Source organism: Eurypyga helias, unplaced genomic scaffold (genome assembly GCF_000690775.1).
Source record: "Eurypyga helias isolate BGI_N326 unplaced genomic scaffold, ASM69077v1 scaffold21707, whole genome shotgun sequence".
In the NCBI taxonomy this organism is placed as follows: Eukaryota; Metazoa; Chordata; class Aves; order Eurypygiformes; family Eurypygidae; genus Eurypyga; species Eurypyga helias.
In genome coordinates, this window is record NW_010260215.1 from 24,259 (window position 1) to 46,265 (window position 22,007).

At 44.1% G+C, this 22,007-nt stretch overlaps 1 protein-coding gene across 1 annotated transcript in view; it reads left to right on the forward strand.

The window, feature by feature from the left end:
• Nucleotides 1-22,007, forward strand: part of LOC104512118 (transcription factor 20-like) — a 43,303-nt gene that overhangs the window by 12,028 nt on the left and 9,268 nt on the right. Inside the window, 1 exon segment of the mRNA XM_010154973.1 lies at nt 16,929-17,022. Within this exon segment, the coding sequence (XP_010153275.1) occupies nt 16,929-17,022 (94 nt within the window).

Genomic DNA, 22,007 nt, shown 5'->3' on the forward strand with positions numbered 1-22,007 from the left:
ATGAAGTTCTGTGTCAGGTCAGGGTTCAGCTGAAATAATAATCCATTTCTTCAAAGACCACATGCCTGACAAACACAGGAGGGAAAACCTGTGTTTCTTACACCCAGACCTGTACTAGCAGGGAGAAATTTCCAGAGTAGGAAGAAGTGACACTGTAGCTCGTTAATTTTTCACTGTGAGGAAAGGGAAACCAGTAACGCATTTAAAAACTGCCTGTTGGCAGTGGTTGAAAAAGGGGTATATTGTGAACATTGCTTATTTTATCTCTGGCAACAGCTTTTGGTGTGCTTTAACCCCTCAAGTGAGGAGGACCACAGAATCTCGAGGCACCTTCTACCATTACCCTTGAAGTGGTTGAGTTCTTGGTTTTCTTTGACGGGCTGAGTCCAAACACCACCTTGCCTGAGCTGGAAGTGCACTCGCTCTTTCTTGACGGCAGTCTTTTTAATACAATCGGTTTAACACTCGTTTTCATTCCTCAGGAAATGGCAGCATCTTTAATATTCTTCCACAGTGTTACAACGAGGAAGCATGAAATTTTGGGTGGAGAAGAAATTCTGAAAGACAGGCTGAGTAATGAACTTCAGATTCGGTTTTCTCAGAAAGGCATTGCCATCTGCTGTGCTACGGAAACTCTCTGTGCTGCCATGACTCCTGGTCCGCGAGTGTGCCGCCACAGAGATGAGAACCTGGTAGGAGCTCCCGCTGCATCTCAGCTCCTTGCCTTCCCCTTGTAGGGTCCCACAAGTGTGAATGACTAGTGCTGGCAGCACTGTGTAGCTCACAGCAGCTCTGTGCATTGCTATCACGAGACTCAAATGCCAAAGAGGTGAGCAGGCCGAAGCCGCATCTGTATTTCTGATGCGTGTATTTCACTGTCTTGAGTGATTGGATGCCGTTAATTACACTTGTGAGGTGAAGCTGGCTTTCCTTGGCTTTATTGTCAGCAGACATCAGGTAAAACTGGGGCAGCATATTGGTGATCATGGATGGTAGATGTACAGTTTATTTGAGGTCTCAAATGTAAAGAGGATACTGGGAAAAGAGGAAAGACGTCCTCCAGTATCAACCTTTTGTGTGGGGCCAGAGAGAAGGTGAGGGGTGGGCAGGGGAGTAATTTCTGTGCGTCTTTCCTGCAGGCTCCTTTGCCCTTAGTTTATCCCGAAGTACAGGCATTATGTCTGCGCTTGCATGTGGTTTCAGATGTTACTGTTTGTCTAGCATGTGGAGCGAGGAAAGCGGAAAATAGATTTACTGACAATAGGGCGTTGGGAAAGAATAGGATGTTTAACCACTTACATGAGTTGTAGCCAGGAGCACTGGAAACTTCTGTGTGAAAAGCAGCTTGCTCATTCCACAATTGTGGCCTTTCCTTGAAATCTATGCACAAACTTCATTTAAAAATACATTTTAGTAACTTTAATTTGTCCGCAGCTCTTCCAGATGTGAATGGGGCCTTCTCTGTGCAGGGCGTTTATAAACAAAGCTTTGGAGCTTTTGTCTGGCTATCCACAAACTCACTCAGTCCCTTTTGTAAGATTTAAGTTGCCTGTTACTGTACAGATGTCAAACTCTTGCTAAATTCTCAGTAGTGAGTGAATACAGTCCATTTACATGTCATTTTAGCTCGAGTCTCTTTAAGCTGTGCTGGCAAAAAGGTGGCTGCGGTTCCCTAAAACTGGGGAGGAGGGTTGTTGTGCTCTTTGTGTTTTGTTAATTTAAACTCCACTAACTTTTTTAAACTTTGACTAATTCCAGATGGTAGTCACTTGAGCTGCCTTAACTTCATTAGGAGAATCTTACTAACAAATCAATGTTGAAGGACATTTAAGAGCTATAGCAGCTTATTCTGCTCCATGCTTCTGTTTTTAAAATGGTCTACATTAGATTACAGCTAGGTGAAAATCAAACTTTTAAAAATATTTTCCCTGATTGGGAGGGGAGGGGGAGGGGAAGTATTTCTGATCTTTTTTTGCTTGTTCGGTTTGATAAAAGGTTGATTTCTGGAGGTAGGAATTCACAACTTTCTGGTATATAATATTGTATGGATGATTAGATTACATTCTATCTTCTGTAAACCTTTATAAATAAAAAAAAAATATTACCGTTGCTCTGCTTTATTCTTAAAATAAACATTGTCCTGAATCCTTTGATCACTGAATAAGCAAAAATAACGCTTCAACTCTGCTAATGTTCTACCATTCAGAATAAAGGAAAGCTCTCCAAACACTGCGCTGCAAACCCAAGTTCATAAAAAGCTGTGTGAGCATAACGCTTTGTGCAGTAGCCAAGCTGGGGTGGGAATGGCACAGGCAAAACCGAGACACTGATGGTGGTGTGAGATTTTTTTTTTTTTAAAGTAGCATATAGCAAGCAGTTTTTCCACTTTTCAGAAGTAAATTTTCATCTGTCTGCCCATTATAAAAACCTAGTTATATAACCCCAATATGTTTTTTTAATTAGAGAAATATGTTCTGGAAGAGGTTAGATTAATTTTCCTAGATTTAGAATGGTGAGTAAAAATAAAACTGAAGTATGATGTGTATTCATGTCATAATTTTAGAAACTGCTGCAAAAGGAAAACTCAGGGTTTTTTTGCCTTGAAGACTGTTACTCTGCAGAGACAAGAACTGAGAAAAGAGGTTCTGTCTGTGCAGCACTTTCTGCCTGAGGTTAAAGCCAGGAATGGAGTTTGGGTTCCCTGAATCTTAAACCCATCCCTTCTCAGCTAATCTAAAGTACGCCACTCTTACACTGTTGTGCTCTGGGTAGTTTTTCTTTCTTGGCAGAGTAAGTGTTTTTCAAACGATTTCATACTCTTAGCTGGACTCTGAAGTATAGGATAGTCTTCATGGGTAGAACACTTTGGAAGAAAGTTGTTAATGAACCTTCATTGTTACGGATTGGATCCCAGCCAGCTGCTTAGTGATTAAAGTTTAATTGCATGATGATTAGTTTTCATTAGTAAGCAATTAGCATTTAACAGCAGTCTTGTATTCCTAAAGCTATGGGAGAGCGTAAGTGGCTGGAGAAGGTCTGTAGCTGGAGATGTGGGCACAGGGTTGTTTGGGGAATATGGGGATGGGAACTCTGATGTCAGTTGCCCTCAGCAGCTTGTTCCTACTGCAGCATTGCGTGAGGAGGGGAGGTAAGAGTGGCAAATGGAGCAAGTGGCCAAAAAGGCACAGCCTGGGCACAGAGGCTGGCTGCGTATTAGCCCTGGTGTAGGGAGTTAGCAAAAATATGGTTGCCCAGGGAAGCTGTGGATGCCCCATCCCTGGAAGTGTTCAAGGCCAGGCTGGATGATGCTTTGAGCAACCTGGTCTAGGGGAAGGTGTCCCTGCCCATGGCAGGGGGGTTGGAACTGGATGGTCTTTAAGGTCCCTTCCAACCCAAACTGTCCTGTGATTCCATGGTAATCACCTTCCTCAAAGAGCACGTGGAAGGTCTGAGTTGAGTTTGCAGTAATACTGGTTTTCATAGTCTTATCCCATTCCTTGCCCCAACTAAACCAATTTTTTCCAGAATCATCTTCTGAACTTGATAAAATTCCCATTTTAACTGTCTTTGATTGCTTTGTGCCGCAGTGGAGTAAATCGGGAAAGATGACTGCAGGGCAGGGGCCTGGGGGAAGTGGAATGAGGTTGAGGGTAGGGGAGGTAGGAATATAGCAAAAGGTCAAGGCTCCTTTGCTGTTAAGGGTACAAGAGGGCAAAGAGTCCCTTGTAAAGCACTCCTCCTGCACTGAGGAGTCTGTGGTGAAGATGAAATACGGTGGTAAGTTCATCTAGGCTAAGGCAGGGTTGTTAGAAGCCATTTTTCTCTCCCACCCTCCCCTCCTGCCAGCACTGCTGCTCCCGTGACCTGAGCCAAGTCCGGTGGCTGATCTAGCCAGCAACTTCTGCACCCTGCCCCCTCCTTTATATCAAACTATTTTTTTTGGCTGGACCAGCTTTGTTGACTCGGTCAGTACTGATGCAGGGAAACATCCCAGCTAGAGGTGGAAGGGGGCAGCAGGTTGTGCAGGTACAGACTGGTGTCTTGAAATGGTCTAGGGGTGAGCGGACTGGTCAAGGCCATGACTTCAAAGGGAAAGATTTTCCAGAATTATATTACTAATGACACAAACCAATACATTCAGTAAAAGGTACATTTAAAAGTTTGTCTAAGGTGGTTCTCAAACATGTGTAGCTTTACGGCTTTTATTGCTGATGTCAGACACAGCCTTCTAGTTGCCTAGACGTACGAAGGGGTACGGGTTCTTTATCACTGTTATTCCATGATTTGGAAGCACTAGGGACTGGATGTTCCCTCCCTTCCTCTGGCTGAATTTGCCAGCCAGAGTAACCCAAAGCAGGCATTTTTCTTCATTTAAAAGGACCAAAATAGTTGCGGTTTCTTTTGAGAATTTCTAGCAGTGCTCAGGGTGTGACTTTAATCGTGTAGATCTGCTTCAGTTGTCTTCACACTTGCTGAACTGTCGGTAAGGGTAGACGCAACAGCGTCGGGCTGAGCGTAAAACACCAGCCCTCCTCAAGGCACACAGAGCCGGGTGAGTGGCAAAGCCCACCCGCGGCTCTGCGTGCTGCGGCGTGTTTGCTGCCACCTGAGCTACCGGTGGTAAAAATAGATGGCGTACGTCTTCCTGAGGTCTGGTTGCACAACCGACCCTCGCATAAATACGCTTAGTTCTTATCTCAGCCAGCTGATTGTTGTCTGTCTCCTAAGCTTTCCCTCTATTTGAGAAAATACTAAAGTTGACGTTAAAAACTGGCTGCACAGTCTTCGCTTAACTGGTGATATTTCATGTTTTTTCTAGCTCCTTGCATGTTTTCTTCTGATTCATGCTTAGGGCTAACTCAGCTCTGTGTCTTTTTGTCGTGGTTCTACCATTTTTCAAAACATGGGTAATTTGCACTATAGTGCTGTTAATCACAGCTTTTTTTGCAGCTCTGGCTCCTTTATTCTTACGGAGAACTCACGATTGCAAAGCTTGAGAAAGTTACTTGTGATTAAAGGAGACTGTCCAGCTTCATGAAAGACTTACTCCTAAGGGAGAGGAAAAAGGAGGAGGGTGTCCTGGTGTGAATCTCTGAAATGGGGACTTTCTCTTAAGGACACTGCCGCTCCATGTGTGAATGGGGAAAAAAAAAGAAGGGAAAGGGAACTTCATCTACTTTGAGTTCAGGTTTGAGAGCTGTGAACTTTTCAGGCTTTGTGCCTGCGCTGCCAAAAATTCCCTACGTGGCCTTTGACGAGTCAGTAAATTATTCTGTAAATTAGGCTTTAAAACCATATATTCTGTGATGATTAAGACAAATTTGTGGGATGCTTTGAAAACTAAAAATACAGTATGTGTTTAAATTGTCAGATGTTCCTAATGAAATCGGAAGATGAGGGAGCTGCTCCAAGGTCACGTCTTTTAGCTGCAGCGATGCCATGGGCGGCAGCCAAGTTTGAAGTTTGTTCATGTATCATTCAGGCTCGGGTCCGCAGAAGATGATAAAAATGTTTTGTTGTGTCTTCACCCAATGTTAGCTTTCTCTTTTCGTGCAGAAACTTAAAATGCTCACATTCCTAGCTTGTATATACTGGTACCATATGTACATTCATTACTAAATGTAATCGTTAAGTGTTTTCTGGGGGAATAACTCTTCAAGTTAAATTAATGACTGAAGTTTTGAGGTTGATACAATGCATAACCAATCCTTTCAAAAAACAAATAGCTTTTTTTAATATGTTAATTTTATGAAATTGTTTAGGTTAGATTGGAAAAATTCCAATAGCCCCATTATAGGTTACATAAATCTAATTTACGAGGTTTTAATGCAGTCTTAACTCCTATATTTAAATTTAATTTTTCTTCCTTTGAAGTGTCACGCATTGTCATTGGGCAGAGTAAGGATTCTGTAGTGATGCCACATGGTACTATTCTATTCCTCTAAGCAGAAATCTGCAGAGGCAGTTCCTGGGGAACAGGAGTTTTGAATCGTTCCCAATAAAATCAGTTTTCTGGACAAATAGCTTCAAGGTTGATGCCAAAAGAAGAATTTTCCGTTCTGAGTCTCTGAAGCTGCCTAACAAAGATGACTTTACTGCTGACTTACACTTTTGCTTTGGGGCTAGAGCCTTCAGAAGATGGAGGAGTAAGAAGTGAGAAGAGGGTGTGCCTGCATGAAATAAATGGGAAAAAAATATGGCTGCATCCTAACGTTTCTGCCTCGGGTGAAAAAAAGACTGAAATTTCTCTTTGATCTTGCATGGTGACTTATTTCTAGTAGTCTGTGCCTCACACCAGTCCTTTTTATTTTAGTACGGATTGATCTAGATTATAAAAACTGAAGGCGTGGCTTGCAGATAGTGAGATGGTGTTACTGCTTTTCCCACGATTCAGCAGTCTCCTGAGCCTGGAAGAGCTTCATGAGGTGTTTTCCACTTCAGATCTGGGGAGAACTACACAGCCCAGTAATGCTTAGGCAGAGGAAGTTCTTCCCCCAGGAGAACAACGTTAGGTCTGTCCTTTAAGGAAACTACTGACAGTGCCTCGGCTGCTGCGTAACACCCAGCTGGAATGCCATCCGGCCTGGGACTTGTGCTGTTATTTCTGTCTGCTGCCGCTTCTCAGCCGCTGCGAGTTCATTGGAAGTTTGCCCCTGTCATGTGTCCTGGCAAGCCTGCTGACCCTAGGTATTCTTGAATAAATTCCATTTGCAACTCATGAAAAGCAGCAGCTGCTGTAACGGGCAGTTGAAGCAGCACAGGTATCGTTACGGTTTGTAGGGCTTTACCCGATCGTCATCGAATAGGGAAATAGCACGTGCCTCTTCAAACCCGTGCAGAGTTTTGGCCGGCAAACGTTGCTGTACTCCCAGCACCTCCTCTGTGTCTGAGGTCGTGTCATCAGTGCGCGTTACTAATTAGTTTCGTCTTCCTCACCTGCGATCCATTGTTTATTGCTGCACTTCGTGAGCTTGTATCTTCTCAGTTTATTTTAACAGTGACGTGTACTGACTCGCAGGCATTTCTCCTTCACCCCTTGGCTTCGTTTGACCTGCTGCTGCTGTTTGTTGCCCACCTTCCTGCTTTTCCTGGGGGGTGGCAGCAGGCACCGGTGAGCTTGGGAACACTTGGGTGCGTTGCCGCTCACTGTTCCAGCTCTGCCCCCAACTATTGCCTCGGCTGCCTTCTGGAGCGGCTGTCGTCATCCTGTTGTGCTCTCTCTTAATAGGATTGGCTAGTATTTTTCTTTGCTACGCTGCTTCTAGAGAGACAAGTTGTTCATTTTCCTGCAAGATGAGCACCTTTTCCACCCATCCTTACTTGCAGTGGGATATGTTTGACTGTGCAATGGGGGTGGCTCTTTAGACCGTAGTTTAAGAATCGGTATTCTTATTAATGATCAAATGTCCATTTGGAATGCTGTTACAAAATAAATACATTCTAAACTATCATTTTCACATACCTGTTTCTTGCACTCATGCACTGTTCTCCTCTTCTCTGGTCCCTCGAAGGCAGCTTCCCTGTCATTCTATCTGCTTTCATCCCGCTGCTTTTTCTGCTTTCGGTTTCAAGAACTTGTGAGCTACTTCAGTGCATCCTGGCTAATTTTATAATTTCCTAAACGAAGTGCCTCGCTTTCAAAACCCTGCACGTTTTCCCTCACGCATTTCTTCAAAGCCCTTCTTGTCCGGGATTTCTGCTGAACAATTGGATATGCTTCGCCTGCTGCTGTGATGGACTCTGCCCAAGGCTGCTGGCTCCGTCCCACCATTCCTGTTTCATCCCCTCGCAGCCACCAACGCTTTGTTCTGTGCTACAGACGTGTCTTGCACAGTGGGGCTCTGTTTATGACGAGGGCTTGCACAGATTATTACAAATAATGACAAATGGTTTATTTCTGTCCAGTGTTACAAGTCCCCGAGGTGTTGGCGGGGGCGGATTTGTGCTGCACCCTTTTTCCTCCCAGGTTGCATAGGTAGTTAATATCTTGTCAGAATCTTTTCCCGTTTACAGTTGGCCTTGCTCCAAAGCATCTCTTCATTCCTAAGTCTTTACTAAGGTTTTGTTCCTGTTGAATCCACTGCCATTAATAACGTGATTGTGCCCTTAATGAACTAGACTTTTTTTTTTCTTTGAACCTTTTAGTACATATGAAGCATCAGCCCCTTTTTTCCTTGACTAGAGAAAAACTGGTTCCGTCGTGCAGCTTGCCTCATGGAAACAAATTCCTTGAGTTTATTGCATTTTCTTGCTTAAGTCAGTGTTTTCCTTTTTTATGTCTCTCCAGCTACTGATATTGGAAGGTACTGCTTTACAGGGGAGAGGTTTGGGTAATTATTTTATCCAAAACCTCTGCCTTATTGGTGGTGGTGTTGCTTTGTCTGAAGGCAACTGCCTGCTCTTGTTCTATCGTGCGGTCGGTAGACCTTGTGCTAAATAGAAATTCACCATATATTTGGATATTTCCTGCAGTCGGTACCCGAGACGGTCAGGAAAGGAATCCGGCACCGGCAGGAAATCCAACTGGCGTGAATGGACTCTCTCGCTGACTGTGCTGTTCCCGCAACTGTTATTATCGCGTAATCACTGCTTGAAAATGTGAATTTCTTTTTCCTCTTTTAAGCCTGCTCTTCTATCTTTCAGACCTTTTCGCGAGTAAATTGCACTTATTGTTGCACGTTTAATTCCCCAAATGAATAGCCAAGATAACATAAACTGTATAATTTTTTCTGCTAGACTTGCATACTTTAGCAGATTCAAATCCCTGTACTTGTAAGTGGTTATCTGAAATGTTTCTCTCATTCAGGGTGGCTCTTTGTCATCAAAGGAAACAAGATTTGCGTGTTTCTTGTCTTCTTGGATTTGGTAGTCTGTGTATTTTAATATTCCTTTTAAAATATGAAATGGCTACAAAGGCACGTACTTAGCCTGCTTAACTTGAAATTAAACATGCGTTTGCACTGCTATTTAAAGTTACTGGGTTTTGCCAGTTTTGCTGAATCTGTTTTAGTTACCCATCAGTTTACGCTTGATGTGTCTAACCTCTGTTCTGGTTCAGTTACGCTCACTCCTTACTTCGTCTGGGTTTTATCTTTTCTCCTTCCGTAACTTGAGAGGCGGGGAGGGCTCATCCTCCTCTCTGACTTCCTCAGCTTTTCACCAGGCTCAGTCTCCTGGAGTATGTTCATGCACATTTAAGCCTTTGTTCGCTCCACCGACTGAATGGAACACTCAGGCTTGCATGGAGTGGTGGACATGGATTTATCGCTTAGATCAAGTTTCAGCCCGTTAGGTAGCGTTACAGTTTAGCTCAGCCTCCCTGTTAGGGGGGTGAGGCTGAGGAGTCTTAACAGCTGTAACCTGACAGTATCTTTTTAGTAACCCTGGGGGTGGGTTTTTGTTGTTGTTCAGTGTGGAATTCCACAATCAAATCTCTTGGTTTGCAAAAGAACTTGCCGTTCCAGGCAGGTACAGAAGTGTGTTTTGTTGTGGTGCCCTGTCTCCAGCAAGCGCCAGGAGCAGTTACCTGCAGAGGTGTGTACTACACCAGGCGTGTAGAGAGTGCTACTGCTGTGTTTTCTCAGTCACAGCTTTAGTCTTGTTCATATCACTGTGTTCAGCGTCCAGCAGCATACCTATCCTCCATGAATGCGTCTAATCTGATTTTTGAACTCATGTTTTGGCCAGTGCAGCATTCTTCAGCAATCAGTTTTACACCTTAATTATTGGTTGTGTGGGAAAGAAAAAAAAAAAAAGATTTCTCTAAAATTTCACAGGGCCACTGAGATGATGAAGGGCCTGGAGCACCTTCCATATGAGGAAAGGCTGAGAGAGCTGGGTCTGTGCAGGTTGGAGAAGAGGAGGCTGAGGTGGGATCTTATCAATGCTTATCAATATCTAAAGGGTGGGTGTCAGGAGGATGGGGCCAGGCTCTTCTCAGTGGCGTCCAGTGACAGGACGAGGGGCAATGGCCATAAACTGGAAAACAGAAGGTCCCACCTGAACATGAGGAAACACTTCTTCCCTGTGAGGGTGACAGAGCCCTGGAACAGGCTGCCCAGGGCGGGGGTGGGGGCTCCTTCTCTGGAGACTTTCAGAAGCCGCCTGGACTTGTTCCTGTGTGACCTGCTCTAGGTGATCCTGCTCTGGCAGGGGGTTGGACTAGATGGTCTCTAGAGGTCCCTTCCAACCCCTTCCACTCTGTGTGAATCTGTGTAAAATTTAAACCTGTTACTTGCACTTCCTTCTTGGAAATAGCTAAGAATCATCCCTTTCTGCACACCATGTTTGATTTTGTAGATCGCAATCCCCCTTCAGTTACCTCTTTCCCAAAAGACAGTCTTTTCTCAGGTGCAAGCTCTGTATGTTCTTGTTATCTCTGTGGTTTGTCTGTTTGCTTCCTGATTTGTTGTATTCCATTATTGATAGGGTGACCAGAACCTCACACAATCTTCAGGATGATGTTGGTGTCCAGGATGACTACTGATACCTTCCCATGAGCTGTAAAAGCTCACTTAGAGTCGGTCATCATGGATGTGCATAGGTGAAAATATTTTCCCCCACCTAACAACATTCATTTTCATCTCAGTTTTGAGATGAGAGATTGATAAGATCTTTTTGCAGCTCTTTACCCTCAGTTTGAGATCTGACTGCCTTGGATAAATTTGCACACTTGACAGGTTTTCACGCCTTTTTGTTCATCCCCTTGCCGAGAGTCGCTGTTAGTACAGTTGAGTAGGTGCCTGTGATAGGACCTTAGAATTTTGGTGGCAAACCATTCCTTGTCGAAACCAACCATTTCTTTCTGTTCTTATTTTCTCTGTTTCTTTCAAGTTGAGGGAAACAGAATGCTCTGTGCTCCATTTCAAGTGCTGCTGTTGTACTTCAATCAGTTTTTTGTGGATTGAATAGGGTTTCCCTTTTTAAAGACGTTTTTCGTCTTAGATTTCTTCTCTTTTTTCCATGCCATCCATTTTGAGCTGCAGCTTCCCTTTGTGCCTCAGCAGCCCGTGCAGCACTGCAGTTCCGACTTCTTACTGTGTTGCCTAATGCAGCTTTATTAGTGTAGAGCCTTCCAGATCATTGATCCGTCTGTTTGCTCAAGTCTTGGAATCTAAATCCGTCTTCAGTTTCCTGAACTGGAGAGAGCTGCCCATTTTTACTTCAGTGGCTATTTTCCTTTATTATTACTTGATTGGCTTGCTACAGGAGTCATCACTGCCAAGAGATACTTCGTGATAATGCAAGTTTATAAAGTATTTTTTATCTTTTTAATCGTGGGGTTCAATTTTCTGATACTCGGTGTCTGGTGTTTGGAGAACTTAAATTGTTTGACAGGAAATGGAAACTCACAATTTTGTATCCTCCAGTACGGGTTTTTATCTCTAGCTCCAGTCACATAAGTGTATTTGTTCATTAACCAGTATCTGTACATCAGAGTGAAAGTGCTGTTTTCCTCTCCCTGTTTCCTAAAAATGCATGGCCACCTTCTCTTTCTCCATCTCAATCCCTTTTGCAACAGTCTTCCAAAATCACTCCTTTCTCCTGTAGCAAACAATACAGATGTTTTTCGGTTTCCCTCATAGGTCGTTGGAGTAGTTGTCTCTCTGCATCCTGCTTTCCAGGAAAGAGATTGCGGCTGCCTGCTGCTTCTCCTGCCCTTTCGCCTGGATATTAAATCTAAGCCTGTGCCTAGCCTGCCAACTGTTTAATCAGAAATAGTCAGAAGGCCCTCCTTCCTAATACTGCAGCTGACGCTGAAATCCTCATTATCCTACATCTGCATTTATGCAGTGCAATTACACAGGAGCAATTATTTTCCTAAAAGCTTGTCATTTAAACAGACGAATGAGAAAGTACTGAAAATGCATATACCATGTAAAGGGAAGATTTGTACCTGTATAATTAATGCCACATATATTTCAATTTTTGCCTGCTTTTTCTGTTTTAGTAACCTTCAGTTGTTGCTTTTCATTTTATTCTGTGTATGCGTTCTCAACACTGGTATGCAGGGAGGGGGAAAACGAGGAGATATCTAGAAAGCAAAGCAGAGAGAAAGGGAGGAAAACGGAGCGGATGAAAAACCGGTGCTTGTAGGAGAGAAGTTGGAATGAAGCCGGAGTGTGGGGCGCAGGTAGTGAACTGCAAGAAGCAACCCCTCAGCAAGGAAAGCCGCTCTGGGTTATAGACAGTGGGAAACGTGACACTGCTGGATCTGTTGTGAACGTCCTTGCCTAAACCGCCGTGGTAGTGGTCCCAGAAGGAAGATAGCGGAGGAGTCATCTGAAAACACCTCATATTAGCATTAGGCAGAAGCAATTAATTTCTGCTCCTAGGCAACTGTTCCTGCTGCTGCCCAGAATATGTTGGAAGGGCTAGTCCGGTGGCTCCCGTCCTCCCAACCCTGTCAGCTGTGGGATTCCAGTACTCCTAGAGAAGGCATGAGCTCCGTCAGCGCAGAGCCGAAGCGTTAAGGTGTGTGTCCTGCTTGAGCAGCTCGGGGCACTTGAACACAAGCCTGAGAGCTTGTGCCTGGCTGGGAGGAGGACGGCAGGTGGCTCAGGACATGGACGCGTTAGAACGCCTCTGTGGAGTTGGGGACAGATCCGAGGGAGGCAAAAAAAGGTACCCAAACCCCACAACCCTGTGTATTGCATTTAGGGAAGTGTGCTCTCAGAAGAGTTTACTCTTGTAGTAATGAAGGAAGGGAGCCTTAAGGCAGAAGACGACATGTCTAATGGATGTTTTCCTGCTCTGAGTGAATGGGAGCAGCTTGGGCACCGCTGTGGTAGCTGTCCCCCAACTGTTCCCACTTCCAGGCTGGGTGTTTTGGTAGACAGAGAATGATGAGCTGTAGGGAGGAAGAAATGGGCTGCTAATAGCAGAGAGAGGTAGAGACAATGGATCTGGCTTTAATGCTAGTGCTAATTTAGTTGAAGGGCTGGAGTGTCTTTCTAAATGGCACTTTTCAGTCTCTCCAGCCTATTTTCAGTGAGATGTATGTGCCTTGTGGCCAGAGATGAATTGTGGAGATAGGACCTCTGAATCGATCTTCACTGTGTGGTCTTTTTTTTTTTTCCCTCCTCCTATGTTGTCTTCATTTTTTTCTATCCCCTTTTTTTTCTTGTTTAATTTAAGCCAGGAGTTGATTAGATGCCTGGCAATGATTACTATCCATTGGCACCTCCCATTGGGAGCACACTCCAAGTACCAGCCTTCAGCTCTTTCAAGCAGGGGAGGTTAAGCAGGCTGCTTACTGAGCAAAAGGAATTTCTCTTCCCATGAGAGCCTGAGTGCTGTTTCCCTGGCTAAGAATGCTATAATTCCTTTACAAGTGACAAGCAGGCTGCTACCATCTGCTGGTGAATGGCTGCAGGATGGTGGAGTTGGGGTGAAAATTTGCTCCAAAGAGAATGATTAGTGGTCATTAAGCCCAGTTCACACATTGCCTGTATGAAGTTCTGCAACTTTATTTGGGACTTAGTTTCCTAATTGGAGTGTACATCTTTTATTTTCTTTCTGGTTTTGAGACATAAATACGTAAGGTAAGGGTTCTCACTGAAGCCGCAGTAAGTACCAGCAGGAGCTATGCATCATTTCACCGTTTTAAGGCACAGCAGTGATGTCTTGCAAAAGAAGACTGAGACCATCCAGAAATTCTTTAATCACTTTATTCTGTCTTTCTAGAAACCCCTGGATATATTTGGAAACCACGTGGCATTACATGGTGATGGTCTCTTTCAAAGATCAAGTGGTAGATGCGTAAGATTTTAGGACCGTACAGCTTTGTGGGGTGTCTGCTTTGTTCAGTCACTCTGTGGTGTGTCAAGAAGGAAGAACTGAAAAGAAGAGAGTAGTTATTGTGTATGTGGTTCCCCCAGCTTCCCCTGAAAGAAGCAGATGGTCGGGGGTCCCAGGAGGTAGAAGAAATGGGGCCATTAGACTGTCAGTGGCTTGTGAAAAGCAGAAGCATCTGCCAGAATGGAGACTTGTTCAGCAGCAGGGGAGCCAGCAGCAGCAGATGATCTCTGCCTTGAGCAGTCAGTGGTATTGGAGTCCCCTGGGGAATTGCTGTTGTGGGCGTAGCTGCAGGTAACCTTGGTAATAATCGGGTTGGGCGGACAGACTGAAAAAAGGGAAATGAAGGCTTGATGCTCAAGCTCTAGCATCTTAACTGCCCACTTCTCCTGGCTGAGCAGTCCTAACTACAACCCACTGGAAAGCACACGGTACCCATTCTCAGCTGAGCAGTGCTACGGGCACGCTTAACATTCATCAGAATGCCTGTCGTGCTTCAGCTGCGAGTTCCAGAATAGCAAGATGAACCACGCTAGATGCAACAAAGAATTAAGTTCAAAGACTAAATTAACATTTGGAAAAGCATCAAAAATCTTGCTTGGGGTCATCTTGTTTTCAGTTTGGTCGCACAGCACACTTCTGAGACATGCCTTTTTGGTTTTAAGAAATATTTTACGCAGCTGCAGTTTAATCTCTACCGCTGTGGTTCTTATGCTCTTATTGGCTGCTCTGTACAGGACACGGTGTTCCAGGGAAGAATGACCTTCTGTTGCAACCGTGTGATGGTACTTCAAAGACGAGATAAAGTGGGGAGGACAGAATGCCTCTGAGGAACTAAACTAGAAATTCCTATCTGTGTTCAAAAAGAATAGTCAATTTGGGTTCTGTCCTGTTAGAATAATTAATCTCAGTCAGCCACATCTAAAAGCCAGAATAAAGCATACAGGTAAAGCGCTGCGGTCCGAAACTCCTCAAGCTGCACTTCGTGAATACTTGGCATGGGTGAATCTTGGGACTATTGCCATTACATAATATTCTTCTAGGGTTGACTTCATAGCTTGGAAAATACCTTTTCTGTACACGAAACTTGGTTTTACTCCTGTGAGAGAGATAATTACATCGCTGTTTGGCTAGAGGTTCGTACGTTTTGGTGTGCATTTAAATATGGGGTTAGATTTCTCATGGGTTTTTTACCTTTGGAAGCTAGCGTTCGTGTTCTGACAGACAGAAACAAGCTGCTTGGGTGTCTCTTTCTAGGCTTCAGGGACACTTCCCTTACACCATAAATACTGCAGGAGTTTGTCATGATACGCGTTCACTGCTTAGAAGGGAGATTTAATAGGGAGCGCTGAAGATGAGGCTCGCGATGCTTTGGCAGAACTGAAAAGAGAAGGCAGTGTTCAAGACTGCAGCTGTAGATGTCATGAGAACTGACGTCTCACAAGCGTTTCTGTTCGTTGCATCTGCTTTGATTTGGAGAGGGCCACCTGGTTTGTGGCTGGAGCTAGTTTTGCTTTCATCTCCATTCAGTCATTTAAATACAAGCTATAGTCATCCCGGCATAGCACAGGGTAGTAGGAAGAGCAACGACTGTCACGTTTTCTTCGTGTTTAAATACTGTAATGGAAACCCTGGTTACTACGCAGAGCAAGGAGCTTCGCTGTGGCGGTTGTCATCGGCCAGATTTATTCTGCTGACCTCCGCTGCCACGTGTCTGTCAGTCGGGGACGTGAAGAAGTGTGGTCCAGCTGATGTGGCCCCATCTTGGCATAGGAGCCTCCCCGTACGGTAAAAGCCTTGAGCTTCTGTCCGGTGCCAGGTGCGCTGCTGGTTCGAGCACATCTGCTCCGTGTGCTCTACAGGTGTAGCTTGCTGATGGTGTTGACAGAGCGCGTGAAGTTTGACACTAGCTTTTCCGATAGGAAAAAAAGGGCTTGGATCATGTTATCGCTCAGTGACCAATATATATCAATATATATCGCTCAGCAGACTTCTTATACCCTAAACCCAAAGTGAATCATACCAGGTACACGAGGCCTTAGTGGTGTTGGCTGTGTTCATCAGCAAGCCCAAAATTCCTGTAAGTGTAACTCAACAGTTATTTTAGGTCATCTTTTCTGACAGTGGCCTATTTGTGTAGTTATTTAATTTGTAAATAGTAGTGGTCTTTTAGTCTTCGGTGGTTTCTGCCACATGTGCCTTGTTTTCTTTTTAGAAGGGAAAAATGTCAACCTGTCAGTCATCTTTCATCAGAATGTTAGATTAATTAACGAATATGACTCTGCATACATTCGAGAAGTAAAGTTGCTGTCTGAATGAGATGCATGACAGGCCTACTTCTATAGGTCCTTCCTTAACTCATTCAGGATGAAGTAAGTGGGTGAGGAGCTTTCGTTCTGCTGCATTCACGCCGCTCTGATAATACGGTTAAACACATCATTGACCAGTTGAGATGATAGGATTTAAATAATGAAAATCGAATGTGATCATCAGATGAGTCTTATTACTTGGAAAATAAATGTATGAGCATCTTTCTAGCACTGCAGGTGTTTCTTTCGGAGATGTGCCATTTCCCTGACGGTGAGGTATTTTCCCTTGATGGCATCTTCTCCTGCTCCCAGTAAGTCTTTTTTGATCACCTGTGAAAAAATATTCAACTTGGCCTTGATCTTCTTGGACTGCTAGTGATAATGAAAATGATGTAACCAAATTACTTTTAGGCTAATGGTGTCTTCTAAATCATTCTTTGGCATGCTAATTACCATTTTAAAGCTGCTGCGGATTCACAAAAAGCTCTTTTCCTCCAATTTTAACACTGATGTCATTGTCAGATACTGAAACATAGGCCAGAGAGGTGGATTCGTGAAGTGTTGCAAGTTATTTCGGAATGGTTGGTTTGAACATTGGTATCGCTTGCCTGGTTAGCACAGCTGAGAAGTTTGTTGTTTGAAAGAGCTTATGTTGTTGCCTGTTCAAAAGGCCTTTCTTTGTATGGTGTGGAAAGGTAGAGTCTAAGATTACAATACTCGAGAAACTTTTGTTGGAATGTGGTTGAGAACATTCCCAGGAAAACACAGGTATTTGGAAAGGTGATTGCAGTCTTCATTGGCATTTCTTGGTTTCCCTTTCAGAAATGTTCCCATTGCCAGGAACCGGGAGCCACCTTAGGCTGCTACAACAAAGGCTGCTCCTTCCGATACCATTACCCATGTGCCATCGATGCAGGTAAGAACAAACGACATGCTAGCTACGTTTCATGTTTATTCAAAACGTATAATTCCAAGGTACTTGACAAATTTATTTCCTCTGAGTTTCTTGCCTACTCTGAAGATACCGTAATACAAATGGTGAGAGATGGCGTCAGATAAACAGCATACAGCAATGCGCTGGGACAAGATGGGACTTGCAGGGAAAAAGAATCTACCTGGAAGCCTGATTTTAGGGAGTGCAGCTACAGTGACTGAAGTTTGGCTGCAGTATGAGAACTGGCCACTCTTTTCTTGCAAAAAAATAGAAACCCTTTGTTAAAAGGGTGCAGGTAACCAGAAAGATGTTTACTTTCTCAGGGTTACACACACTCCTGTGGATAGTCAGAGTAATGATTTCAAGTGCAAAGTGTTTGTAGAGTCGTCGGTAGCACTTACAACACAGCCTTCCTTCCCCGTCCTTAGGAGCATTTCAGCCAGTCTCTGGAGTAGGTCAGACTGTCTTCATTGGACAGGCTGGAGTTTGGATGGTATTGTCTCCAGCTACAAGCATGGGGTTTTGAGGTGGTGTTTTGTATACAGTAGTGGAAGTTTTTCATGGAGATAAACTTTATTCTTGGGTAAAAAAGTTCCAGCTCAGAATGAATAATGTCCCACTGTTCCAGTCCCCTGTTAACTCACTGCTCAGGTCATACAACACTTAGATAACAAGCAGGTAAGAATTTAAGATTGCATCTCTTCACTGGCAAATAATTGCAAGTTTCCTGTTTGTTATCCCACTTGTTTCACGACCTGTTTTATACTGGTTTTCAAATGTTACGGTATTTGAAGTAGCTATGCTCCTTTCTGAATGCCTGCATTGCACCTCTTGCTGTGAAATCCCCCCCTGCTGGAGCACCACATTTTATTCTAATGGGAATGTTTTTAATGAAATTAATGTTGGAGTGGAATACTACTAGTACCACAGTACAGATGGAGGAGCCTTGATTTTACATGAAATCAGGCGTTACAGAAATATTATTCAGGTTGCAAAAATCACACACTCAAAATTTTGCCAGAAATAAGGGTGTCCATGTAAGTTTCATTTTAGTATTTTATGAATGTATCTTGTAAGATCATAATCGACGTGTTAATAACTGGCCTCGCTGGTTCTGTATTTTATTTACTTCATATGATTTCGTCTCAATTTTGAAAGTGGAACTGTGGCATTTTCTGTGATTTTCATCTCTGTCATGCCTAAGAGCTTCATCAGCATTAACAAACTTCTCATTTGCAGTACATTTGAGAGAGAGAATCATCAGATTTGTGTTCATACTGTGTTTAGTAAGTTTTTCTGGTTTGTGACCTGCCCTTTTCAGTAGCATGCAAAAACCAAAATAAACAGTAGTGGTGAATGTTCCCAGTAGTTTTAGGGGCTTAAGTTGATTTATTGTGTTACTAGATACAGTATGTAGCATTTTCTACGTTCCAAACACAGGTATCAGAATGAAGATAGTGTCCTTTTTCTTCAGATATCCCTTCCTCATTAACTCTGCTCCACTTCAGCAAACGCGGTGGGATCCTCCAGATGACAAACACACGGAGCAGTCATGACTGCTTCTCAACAGCAGTTCTGTGTCATGCACGGAAGAGGCAGTGTTCTGTGCAAAAACTAGTATATAATTCACCATTTAGTCCATATTAAATGTAATATACTATGTCTGCTGTGTAATATGTAGAAGTGGGTTACATTAAATTTGCCTTTTCCTCGGGTTTGTATTGGCTTTGCAACCTTTGAGGTTTTTTTAGAGTATCTTTTTCAAGTTCCAAGGCTATGCTTCCCTCATTTTCTTTTCATTTTCTTCTGAGACATCACATTGTCATGTGGCCATCTGTCAGCGTGCACCATTTCCCTCCTTTGAGCAGTAGGGCAGGAATTGCAAGCCACTTGGGAGCTGCGTGGAGGTGGGACACTTTGACTGAGAGTCTCACAAACATATTTCAGTAGTAGCAGGGGAGCGGTATGACTGCTGAATCTCTGGTTTCGCTCCAGGAAGAGTATGATTTAGTGAGAACAAAGGCTTCTCTTCGTTTCCTTATACATTTCCCTTTCCGTTTCTTCCTCCTCAGTCTGTGTGTGTCTGATACGTTCTCCACTGGCTCTTCATACCAGCCACAAGCTCTTTCTCTAGCTGGTCTCAGGTTTCTCTTCTCAGATTTCTTATTGCAGTCTCTTTGCAAGACCCAATTCTCCCTACTCCTTTCCAACTTCTCCTTAGCCAGCCCAGTTTCCTAGCTGTCATTCTGCCTGCTTCCTCTCTGCTCTTGTATAGCCTCCTCTCCTTTCTTGCGTCTAGCTCTGTTTCTCATCTCCGGGCTTCCCATTCCCGCTTGGTCTCCTAACTTAGCTCCTTGTCACGCTTACCCTGCTAGTCCCTGTTTGTTCTGGTGTATTGCCCTTGATCTTCCTCACCTTCCTGTGCCTTACCCCATGGGTTCCTCCTAGTCTCTGGTCTTTGGGCTGAATCAATCCAACTTCAGTCTTAGCCTCCTTCTGCTGGCACTCATCCTTAATTCCCTGCTCCAAACCCATACTAGCACTAGGCTCATCACCCTGCTAGTCTCCCCTCTCTCCAGTTCCGGATTGCCTTTCTCCGTAACATTTTCACTTCTGCTGCCTTGTGGGTCGGTGCTTCCCATTTTGCAGTTTGGAGACTGTCACCTTCAGGCTGCCCAAGCCTTAGGGATGTCCACCACTGCTTCAGTGCTTCTGGGTCTAATCCTTAAATCAGGCCAGAGGTTTGTTTACAGGAGAGACCTGCTCACTCCCCAGCGAAAGTATATTTGGTGGAATTTTCAAAGGACCTGACAGTTAAAATCTAGGAAGCCTCTACTGAGGATGTGCAGGTTAAAATCCCTCCTTTCAGAGAGTTACGTTTGCTGCTCTTGTGGCAAGCTGGCAAGGCCGTGCCTGGGCTGAAATCAGGGTACATTAGAGGTTTTCAGAGAAAGTTTGCTGGGATGTTTAACATGGGCGGGATAATTTTTTTTCCAAGAAAGAGCTTTAAGGAAATTGTTAGGCTGCTTTAGCCGAAGTTTTCGACCAAAACAAATAAAAGAGCCCAGCTTGAAGTAGAATCTCAGCATTCAAAAGTTCAGCCTGATGGTATGGCAGTAAAAGACCTTGTTTGCGGTTGCTTTTATCTGTGGGTGAATTCAAGCTGTCTTAATCTATGGCTGCTCTTCCAATAAATCTGTATAAAAGAAATAAGCTATATGGAACAGGACTTGACTTTCATTTATGCCCAAGCAGAAAATGTAGGCTTCCTTGCGAAGCACATCAGCATTCTTTTCTCTCTCCTCAGCCTGCTGTCTGCCTATAAACCCTTTTTACTGGTTATGCAGTGCTGCTGTCCTCCCGTGGAGAATCACGTACGGATGTTTCTCACGGTCCTTGAGCTCTGTGGTAGCTTCATTTGAAGTCGACCGTCCTGCTTTGAAGGATGGTGCCACCTTGCTTTATTGAGGATCTGGGACAGATCTGTTCTGAATCCTCAGAAGCGTGTGCTGACGTTTACAAGGGCTCTCAGGCCTTTGCAATATGTATGGCTGGGTTTGTATCTTTAATGGAAGTCGGAGAACACTTGCTGGAGCGTGGGGTTTTTTTTAAGAGCGTGTCAAGTCATAAACACTTGGTGTTTGAGTGAGGTGCTGCAGCATCCCTGGAAGTGACCGTGCCTTAGCTGGGATGAAGAACGCCCAGGCGGTTGCACTGGGAGCGTGCTTTCACCTTTGCATTGGTGTGGATTAGCAGTTAGTACCCGACAGTCACTGTGCCTCGTTTGAAAGGCAGTACGTGTTTCGTGAGGGTCTGGCGGGTGAAATGCCTCAGAACAGCTGCGGTTACTTGCAGCGCTGAAGGCTGGCCCCGCGGTATGACCCGGGCTCTGGCAGCTGTGCCCACGGTCGCTTCCAGTCCCACCCTGGTGAGGAGCCAAGGTTTGCACCACGGTTGCTAATTGGCTGCTGTGCGAGGCACGTGGCTGCGGAAGCTGCCAGTTCGTACATATGGATGCTTTTATGTAGCCTAATTCAGCCTGCCTTTTAATCTCCCTTCATACAAAGTAATCTTGGGCAATACAGAGTGCAAGAGAGCTGAGCTCCTCCTAGCTATTTGCATAAAAATCAACATCAGCAGTGCCACTTAAGTAATTTTTATATGGAAATGACTGTGGTTAACATTGTCTGTGTTTGGCTTCCGTCTGTCCAAATTTATGAAGAGCCTCTGATGTCTAGAGATAACTTAGTCCTAGGGACGTCTCCATGGCAACAGGATCTTTGTTTTGTGAAATTTTGTATCCTCTCCCTCTGCTTGTTCCTCCCCACCTGGAGTCAGATCCTGATGGTTGCTCGTCCCCACAACATGTATTGTTGGCAGTTCCGCATACAAAAGGTTTTAGACTCTAAATTGGGAAGAGGCTAGCAGCAAAATAAAAGCAATTCTCAGAGACCAGAAATCCTGTGTCTTCCTGAGCATCGTTACAGATGAGTAACAAGCAGAACACTGAGGGTGAGACAAAGTGTGAAGCTTACAGGAGAATAATTGCTTCTATTAAAAATGGTTTAGGTTTTCCCTGACTATTTTATGGAGAAAAATCTTTACAAACAAGGACGAGTCTTGGTTCTTTTTCCCTTTCTGCCACAATGAACTGATCAGAGCTGTGCATCTGGTGACTTCATGATGAATTGTAATGTGTGATATAAAATACTTGGAGCTGCTAACTGAAATCCAGGCCAGCTTTGTAATGATGAACAAGTTTTGCCTTATTGGTATTCAGCTGATTTTCTACAGTAAGCTCATGAAATTCTTCATAGTTGTCCCTTAAAGGAGACGAAAAAAATGCTATTAATTGGCTCTGCTATTAGTATTTGCCACAAAAATGCCAACCTTAGTAAGAAGTGGAGCTCCATGTGCAGCTCAGACATGGGGTACAAGGTTTCTGACGGTTCTTCCTGATCCTTGCA